Below are 10,391 nucleotides of genomic sequence, written 5' to 3' on the forward strand. Positions count from 1 at the left end.
CAATGTAGCCTCCCCTCAATGATGAATGCACACTCATGAAAGAAGATCCTTGATGACTGAAGAAGTTGCACCATGAAAACTGAATGATGTTCCTTCTTGTAGGAAGAAGTGGTGCCATAGGTGTAGTAGAGAATGCCCCCCAACTAGTAGGAATGATCCTCAAAAGATATGGTGTCTGAGGAAAGTAGAATACAATCTCCAAAGACTAATATGTCTCCTTTGAAGTAAAAGAGTCCTCCTCCAACTGCTAAAAAGAAGTTTCCACAATCATGTCAGTCTCAAAAGAAAGATCAAGTGGTTGAGGGTCAGAGTGTTCCCTCGCAACAAGTGAAGAAGAATTCTCCTCAATGAAGAGAAGATGGATGTCATCAATAATGTCTCCCACATCTTCAATGTAAGACTCCAAAAATAACACTGCAATGTCTAGAAGGAAGTCATCCCATGAAGCTGAAATAGGAAGACATGGTGTTTCTTGCTGCACTGAATCAAGAGTATGCTAGAACTGGATCAGTAGAAGCAATAGGAGCATTAGGAGGTATGATCTCAACTAGAGTTGTAGGTACCACAACTAGAGTGACTGGAGGTAGAATGTCCTCTAGTAATGGAGGGACTCATGGATCTCCATATGCTTCCCAAAGACACATCCAAATGTCATGAGGACTACTTGCATTACTAAGAGGAGCAAAATATTCCTTACTCATATTGTTATACATAAAGCGAAGAAGAAGAGAAAGATGTCCCAAATTGGTATTAGGTGGAAATATCTTCGAATATAGATAAGGAAACACTTCCTTATGTTCTCTTAGATGATCAATCATCAAAGCACTCCATTTCTGATAGTTCCTTTTTGTCAACTTGAATCTTAAATCAAAGTGACACTTTTGACATGACAGATCAAATAATGTATGCACTGCCAAAATGCAAAAAAAAATCAAAGAAACCCCCCCTTAATGCATGATTTGGCACTTTATATTTAGTGCAATTACAATGGGCCACTTGTCCAAATGAACCAAAGTGGACTTCTGATTTTGATGATTATAACAACAAATATGAAGCTATATCAGACTCAACAAGATAAGACACAAGACCTCTCAAGGATCTAATTAATTACAAGTGCCTAAATAGACCAAAAAAGACCAAATTATGAAAGTACTATGTCTACTCAGAATTATTCCAAACTGATAGTACATCTGGAATGTAGACAAAAAATCATGCACTCTCAAAAAAAATAGCACCTGAATATGTGTCCATATGAGCCCGAACTAAGCCTTTGAAGTTGCAAAAATTGGGATTTGTGATTTGTGAAGAAATTCAGGAACAAAGATCTCAAACATCCTGTACCAATGTGTACATCACGAAATTCTACCCCAAAACAAAACAAAAAAATAGCTTGAAGAAAAGAGTCTATATGAGGGAGATAATGTTGTTTGAAAATCACCTCTGTAATTATTTTTCCTGAATCGTCGTCGTCGCACCTCCAAAAATCAAATTACTTTAGATTTCACCTTAGATGTTCAATTTTGATGAAACAAAAATTGATTTGGGGGGTTTGTTTGACCTTTTGAATATGATACCAATATCTGATTTGCACCAGCAAGCTCCAATCTTGACCTACAAAAGAAAAAATCTCTCCAATGGCTATGTAATGAAACTCCTATAGCTCTGATACCATGTAAGAATTTGGTATAGCTCTGATACCATGTAAGAATTTTCCTAAGGTAATAATTCAACACTAAGATCAAGAAGGTCAATAGATAGCACGAGAGAGACAAATGATGATCAAATAAGAATGGATATCAGATGATTGGATATCAAATAATTGAATACACATTAGAAGTGTCTTGTATATAAAGACAACTAGAATGACTAGGAGTCAACAAAGAGATAAACATCACAACTAAGCACATGTCCACCAAGAGTGGATTATCCTCCATTGAGCACAGGAGTTTTTGCGATGAGTTGTATCTCATAAAGAGATGTTGTAGACACCATGTGCTCAAATAAGTTGCTAATTCCTGTGTTGTCAACAAGACAACTCATATGACTATGCATATTCCTAAGTGTCTACATGACAACTAATATAAAAATGCATTATCCTAATTAAACTTAAGTAAAGTGTAATAATAATTAATTATTTACACTAATAGATACATTTTTCTCTTCCTTGATGAAAGTGAGAAAGGAGTCATTAGTGAAGTTCTCATTTGCAAGTTGGATAGGTGACACAGGAAGGGAGATGCCTCTAACATAGCCGGAAGAAATGGCATTAGCAAACAGATACCCAAACCCTTCAGCAACAAGAATATACAGAGCCAGAGTAAGAGGACATCCTTGGCGGATAGACCTGAAGAGACCAAAGGCCTTAGATTTCCTGTCATTGATGGTGATGCAAGAAGAAGTATCCCCAAAGAGTATTTGGACCAACTAGATGAAAACAAGACCAAATATGAGGGCATGAAGCATGGAAAGAATGAAAGGTCATTCAATGTGTTCATAAGCCTTGGCAAAATCAATTTTGAGAAAAAAAGAGCTTACTAGTTACACTTGTGATCTCACTCCATGCCTTCCCAACCCACAATAATATTATAAAGAATATATCTAGACTTGATGAAACTAGTATGTATGGGGTGCACAATCAAGGCAAAGAGATGGAAAATCTTGAGAGCCAAAGCTATGATTTTATAGGAGATATTCAACAAAGTGATTGGCCTCTAGTTACAGATATTCTCATGGTCACCAAGTTTAGGTATGATTTTAATGTTCCCCTTGTTGATAATATAGCTAAGAGATTTAGTGTGAAAAGCTTCAAGGTGAACTTTATGTAGGTCTAGTCCAATGGAATCCCACATAGACTTGTAAAATTCACATGTGAAACCATCACACTAGGAGCCTTGTCGTTTGTCATGGAAAAGACAACTTCTTTGAGGTCACTAATGGTGAGCATTTTCTCACAGAAAGCATGTTGCTCAACCACAAGTTGGTTTGGAGTAATTCCACTGCATCTCTTCAAAGCTTGGTCCATGTCAGCTGAATTTCCTTGCACTGTGAACACCTTCTCATAGTGACGAACAAAATCTTGAAGAGTGTCAATAGATCTTGTATGAACCATTTTTTAGTGTATACAATTAAATAAAGTTCAAAGATTTTTTTTACCAAAATGATATTTGATAATCTTATCAAAAATTTGAAGTCATTTCACAAACATATTATCATGTATTAGATAAGTTTTTAAAAACTTTAAAATCTAAAACTAAAATAATGGAAAGTTTTAATTAAAAAAAATAGTAACGGCTGATAATTTATAAATATCATGTTTGTATAGAACCTTTATGGTTCAAGAGCTCGGCCTAATATTTTGTATTCAACTTTTTAGTCCTGATATTTCTAATTACTAACATTTCCTTTATTTTTGTATTGAATTTATTTTAAAATATTTTTTTTTTATTGGTTTTCCATATTGTAATTGGAATTTCTATTGTTTTTCTATTAGTAAATTCATTATAAAAATTTTGAGCAATGGAGAAAATGAGGACAAGAATAATTGTTGATTAATGCTAATTTTTCTCAAAATTTTGTGAGTCCTTTAGTTTCATGGGTTCTTAAACCCTAATGAAAACTCTAGACTTAACTCCTGCTCTCTCAACAAGATTCGCCAAAGACTATATTTAGACATTATTTGAACATGTTTATTTAAATTCATTTTATCATTAAAATATATATTTAAACTTTTATTTTTAGAAAAATATTTTGATTAAAAAATTAATTCAATATATTGCCTCGAACAAATACAATAGCAATATAATAACATGTCACTTCTTAAAAAGTCTAAAGTTAAAAATAAGTACATCTCTTTTAAGGTTCTTACATTTTGACTTTGAAGTAAATATACATTATTTTACCTTTAATTTGAATTATGAGTACGTTATAGGTTTAGTTTTTCACTTATTCAAAAGTGCTGACGTAATAATAGCTTAAAATGGTTGGTTCCCCATTTAATTCTCTTCAATTCCGAAACGCTTAGGCAAAACTTTTTTTTCAAGTGCCATGTGATAGGTAGGATAGAAGACTTATTTTGGATATTAATGGGTTGTTTTTCAAAGTAGGTTGTATGTTATAGGTCTTACGTAACTATCTAATGAAATGCGCATTTAAACCAAAAAGGTGGACTTTCTCATAGGCTTTCTGCTAGTGGGAGAAGACCGACAATAGCCATGTAGGGAATGCACTTAAAGATGAGCTAATAAAAGCTGAAATAACATAATGACCACAAGTCCAAATTGACCTGATTTGCCAATTTCTCTTTCAATTCATTATTTTCACATTTATCGAAAGGGTTCGTTATGTGGTATAGCATCTATAGATGGGGATATTGATGTTTTTAATAAGACAGTTAATCGATTTAGGAAATAAATTAAAATTTTAAAAATAGAAATTAAAATGTAATAAATTATTTTATTAGATATCATTTTGCTATTTTTACATTATAAGATCAAATGAAAATTCCTCTTATTTGAATTGAATAAAGTTGAAAGACTTACATTAGAATAGAAATTTATTAAATAATTACATATAGCATACAAATAGAAAACTTGTTCGAATAAATAAGAAATTGCAACGGTTTTTAAAATATGAATATGGAATTTGTTGTTATTAGATCTTTAAAAGAAATTACAAAGATCATGTATGTACAAAAAATAATATTTATCAATATGTCAAACACAAATGTGTTATGCTAGTAGATCCTTAAGAGAAATATGCAAAGGCTCTCTCTACTTATAATTGACTTTGTCTAAGTTCTACACAAACTAAAATTATTACAGATAATCTTTGGTACATTGTTGAATGACTAGAATTTCTCATTTATAGTACCAACAATTTGTGCTACCATGTTGCATAGTAGTTTATTGCACTAAATGTACAATTAAGACAAATTTTGATGATCACATTCCTCAATAAATTCAAACCCTCATTTATATTTATCTTCAAGAACTAATAAACCTTCAAAAAATCTAATCATTATGATTGAATTGGAAGTGTTCTAATGAAATGGTGACCCCTTGGTATATGATGTTTGTCAATCTCTTTAAGGTGCATGCTAGAAAAAGCTTAAAGTAAAACAACTATTTTGTAACATGAAGAGAACTTGCATGTGAGCATAAATGTGGAGATGCAAGGAGTGTCCCAAACTAATAGAGTATGATTGAGACACTAAAAGGTTTGTGCTAAACGAGATTGAGTGAAAGACCTCTCAATAAACAAAAGAACATATGTGGACAACTAATGTATGTGCAAAAAAACTACCACGAGAATGTGCACATTAGGTCTACTAGTCAAAAACCATAAATGTAGTTCTAGGTGATCTAAGATTACATATCAAAGACTTGATCCCTAGTGGGCTCTTTGCGAGCCATTCAACTTCACTAGTAGACCAAGGGCCTTTCAACTCTCATGTCTATATGAGATCGAGGTCGCATTGTCAAGGACATACATAGTCTACTCATGACAATTAGGATGGCATTGTCAAGGACATACATAGTCTACTCATGACAATTAGGATGCTCATTCCTCAAGCCTCACTGCCTCTTCTCAAAAAAGATTGTGTTTTATGAGGACAATTATGGCCTACATGTCACTAGTCTACGTCTCTAGTTTTGGGTGGTGGGACTATTGGTTGATGTCAAGTTGCTTCAATCGGCTCTTATTATTCTTTTTTCTCTTGTTCAAAATTTTATTATAGATGAGAACAGAGATAGTAGTAATGGAATGATGATTGGAACCCTTTGAATGCTGTTAATGTTGGGGTAAACCAGATGATCGAGATACACCTCCTGTGTTAGCAACTTATATGATCAGATATGTCAAATTTCCACAATCCATCATAATTATTATCATAAGTTTTTGTATTCGATTGCATGTGTCTTTTTTATCATCAACACTTAAGATCACACTCTATGATCCATCATTAGAATGGAAGATAACAAGAAATGTAAAACAATTGAATTCCAAAACTTATGATAATAACTTATATGATTGTTATTTTGTTAATGTTTTGTTTCTTCTATACGGTTAACTATTTATCATTTTTATTTTTTAATTTAAAGAAACTCGGAAATATAATCTCTTTGAATGAAAATTATATCAAAGTCTAGTGATTTCTCCATATTACTTTTCTTTTTATGCAGTTATCTTTTAACTGCCATTATCGTCTCCTCATCAACTTTGACCAGTATTAAAAAGTATGTCGAGATTCAGTAAACTATATCTTAATTACTTGACATCAATGATTGAGAATTTTAAACAACTCATATACTGAAACAAAATGATTTCCCCTGGCGTTCAGATAATCCAAAAATCAAGTTGATATTTTTCAAATAAACATTTAACATCAAGCATCTATGACCTCATTACTCTCAATCATTGATATTGTTTTTTTCTTCCTAAAATCACTTTCCAGAGCACTTACGATAGAAATTAATCTTTGTTGCTAATTACAAGCTGCCATAACTTTAAAGTAGAAAGAAAACATTTTTGCAGATAAGTATAATTGGGATTTCCGCAACATGAAAACTGCTAAAATAGAGATATATCATATTGCTATAACAGCACCACAAATTATATTCATTGATTACAGATATGAATACAAGAAATAAAAAGATGAACTTCTCCATCTTTTGTATCCTCAAAAATCTAAAGCCAATAAGATAGATGTAAGAGAGACACAAAGATGAAATCCTACTCCTACAACATATGCAAATTTGAAAGTAGTGGGATTAAGAAGAATTGAAAACTATCTTCCCAATCTGCTGTATGAATCTACTCTAATATATAACATAGCTATTCTGAAGTTGAAGCCTGAGACCACCTTCACCATCCTTAGCCTTGAAACTCTGCTGTTGCACTGGATTTCCGACATAGCAATGAGATGAGTGGGAACTCTCTGTTAAAGGAGAAATCGCCAGGGGGGGATAGCCAGATCACTGTAAGAACTGTTCTAAGATTTGTGGGGATAACTGAATTGCTTAAATTCAAATGCTTTGATGGAAGTGGGGATACTAGAGTGGGCTACACATTGACAGGCTAAAAAAAAACACCAGCCAAATCAGATGCAAAAGACACTGGAAACAAAACTTCACAGGGTCTTGATTTTGAAAGAGATTATGAAACTTCTAGCTATTGGAGAATCCACCGGTTGGCTCAAAAACTGCAACCTGAGGATTAATGACTGAAAGAGGCAACGAGTGTAGTGCCTCAATTGATAAGGTAACTATTTCAGAAAGGGAAAATATGCAGACTAAAAGTTCTTCTAGTTCCTATCCTACGCAATTCAGTGATCCAGCAAACACCCCTTTAAAATTCCCATTAATCAGCGGTTCCCAGTCCCATATCGTGTTGCCAGTGAAAATCTCCCGTTCCGCGGCTACTTACAGTCTCTCCAAACATACATCTGCCTTGGTGGAGAGTAGGCCGCCATTGATGCTTGTCCTTGAGTCTCTTGTTTTTCTGGCTCTGAAGAAGTGCCAATTTGAGCGGTAGAACTAGAAAGCAAATCCCATGTCAAATCTGTTTCCAATGGCGAAACACTCGTCAACCAGCTCTCATCCAGATCTCCCCACATAAAATCAGGGGAGGCAGGCCAAGTATGGACTTGAAGATCTTGAGGCTCGCTTTTGACAACCTCCTCAGATCCAGATTCTACACGAGGAGCCAACATTGGATTTGGATTGGCTTCGTATGTAGAGATTTCCGGATCAGGTTTCACCTCTAAATCCATAAACTTGCCCTGCACACTGTCTGAAACACCCTCGGCTGCCGTTGAATCCGAGTGAGAGGGAGTATTTGCAGTCAAAGCGCTAGCGGAGGGGCTGTGAGCTTCAGCTTCAGCTGCCCCTCCATCAGGTTTTTGCTGCGAACTGCCCTCCTCGGCGGCCATGGCGGCCTTGGGGGTTGATGAGGGTTTGTTAAGAAACAGATGTGGGAAATTGAGACGAGCATTCTCACCTCTCAATTTGAAAGCCTCCTGATCGTATGCATATGCCGCTTCTTCCGCGGTGTCGAATGTGCCCAGCCAGAGCCTGGTGCGATTTCTTGGCAGGCGGATCTCAGCCACCCATTTTCCCCAGTGCCTCTGCCTGACTCCTCTGTAGAGCTTCATAGGACGAGGCAAACCAAAAGCCCTTTTGTCATTCTTGCCGTGCTTCATCAACTGACCCCGCGGACTCAAATTCAGAGCATCACTCCAATGGCTGTAAAGTTGTTGCTGATATTGCTGCTGCTGGTACTGCTGCTGCAGATGCTGCTGGTTGTTCAGGATAAACAAAGGAAACCCTGATTGAACCTGCTGCTGCTGCTGCTGCTGCTGGACAGGCCTCTGCAATTCAGCACAAGGAAACATCTGCTGCTGGAATGATAGGGTTTGTTGTTGCTGTAGGGGAAAACCCTGCATGATCTGGTTCCAAGAAAACCGTGGTGGATTCTCAGATGCTGAAATTAAAGGAGAAGTGAAGCCAACCTGTGGATAATTCGAAGAAAACGAGATCAATTGCGATGATGATGATGATGTGGTAGGAGTAGGAATAGCGGGAACAAGAGGAAGCGGAGGAAAAGAAAAAGTCTGCAAATGATTTGCAGAAAGATCTCTCCCACCAGTCTGCCTAGAACACGAAGCCTGATCTGAAACACGCGCGGGCTTCGGTGGGAGGCTTTGAATCAATTGGGTTCTTTGAAAACCCTGCAGAGAATCTGTTGCTTTGTTCTCAGGATTTGACCTATCTTCTATCCCTCTGGAAGAAGATGCGTACATTTCCTGCATGTTTCTTCTGGCAGACGCCATTAAAACACTCAGAGAAAGATCAATCTGGCTCTGTCCTGAATATCGATCAGACCCACCGCGCCAGCTGCCCGCTCTCCCAAGGGATGCAGAAACAAAGAGGAAAAAAAATCCAAATAAAAAGTTTTCAAACTTACCTGATACAAAAGAATCTAGTGTAGACAAATAATCTTCTCTCTAGAACAGAATTTGCAAAAAGAAAGAAGAAAGTAATAAAGATGTCCACAGATAATAAAACTGCTCAATGGGACAGCTTAGCTCTCAACACTTCTAGAATTCTCTAAGCAAAAACTGGAATTCTTAACAGAAGTCTACCGAGAAATAAAACCCAATCCAAACAATAGAACGAATTCGAAACAACCAAGGACTTCAGGACCAAAAGAGCAAAACAGATTTAAAACAAAAAAAAAAACAAAAAACAAAAAAGCCCAATTGATCCTTCCTTGCTATAGAATAAAACCCAAGGATTCCAAAATAACATCCAAAGATCATACCCTGTGCAAGGTTCCAACTCTCGACATCCGAAAAATTATCGAGCGAACGGGTCTGAGCTCATCAAAACATCCCAAAGAACCGAAGAAAGCAATTGAAAAAAGCCCAAAAGTGAAATTGATAACAGAAACAGAACCTACCCAACAGAAGAAGCGTATTTCTCCATGGCGGAAAAATTGGGCATTCAGCGGGAAATCGGAGAGAGCGGGCGAGCTGACAGCGGGGACTGAGATTGAAAAAAATCTGGTAGCAAAAATACACCCGAAACGCCTCAGTTTTCTGTTGTGGTATTTCTCATTTGTTGATGAATTCAATGTGTGGCCGCGGGGGGCAATTTAAGCCCCCCATCGTTGCACTGTAGCTCCTCAAAATACATCAACACGCATGCCTTCGCCGCCTGTAAAGTGGACCCAGCTTTCTTAACCACCGGCTTTAACCATGGTTACCTCTTCCGACTCATTCCAACCTCCAACTGTCATCCTTCACCCCGCCTTGACCCCTAACGGCCTTAGTCATTGCTTACCGATAAATTTGGAAGGCGCTGCTGAAACAACCACGAACTATTCCATCAACACTCTAGTTAAAATAGCAGGCATTCCACCAACTGGTCATGAGGAACAATAATATGAGTGCAAAATTTAATGCAGTACGTGGTACAACTGAGGACGAGATCTCATCATCTTAGTGTGAGACAGGAAGATGGAAGAGGCCCAAAGAGACCTGGGAATAGAGAATTTGCATATTTTGCAGTTCTGGGGTGGTTGAAACAAAATGACATTTTTTCTAAGAATGCAGGGCATACACAACGTCTGATCTCTCTATGATGTCATCTTGATGGTGGACAACATGCATAGTTTATTTGAAGGGGATAAGATAAAGAGACTATTGGTTTTTTTGGTTAAGATACATACCAAAAGATTAGAAATGGAAAGAAATTCGAAAATAATCTAGTACGGTTGTTCTTAGGTCCCTTAGAGTGCTATGTCTCGTGGATGTCTTTAAAAAGCATTCATTTGTTCATCCACTTCATCAAATTAACAAGATGACATACAATTATGAGAAAAACAATTCA

The 10,391-nt window shown here is 36.4% G+C and overlaps 1 protein-coding gene across 1 annotated transcript; it reads right to left on the bottom strand.

Moving 5' to 3' along the window:
* Nucleotides 1-6,591: 6,591 nt before the first annotated feature.
* On the bottom strand, nt 6,592-9,686 carry LOC149564368 (uncharacterized). Its single transcript, XM_089827429.1, has one exon. The coding sequence runs from the start codon at nt 8,828-8,830 to the stop codon at nt 7,418-7,420; it is 1,413 nt and encodes a 470-aa protein (XP_089683555.1). The 5' UTR covers nt 8,831-9,686; the 3' UTR covers nt 6,592-7,417.
* Between the last annotated feature and the right edge of the window lie 705 nt (nt 9,687-10,391).

Source organism: Cupressus sempervirens, chromosome 4 (assembly GCF_028749045.1).
Source record: "Cupressus sempervirens isolate cs-2001-9-10 chromosome 4, ASM2874904v1, whole genome shotgun sequence".
Taxonomy (NCBI): Eukaryota; Viridiplantae; Streptophyta; class Pinopsida; order Cupressales; family Cupressaceae; genus Cupressus; species Cupressus sempervirens.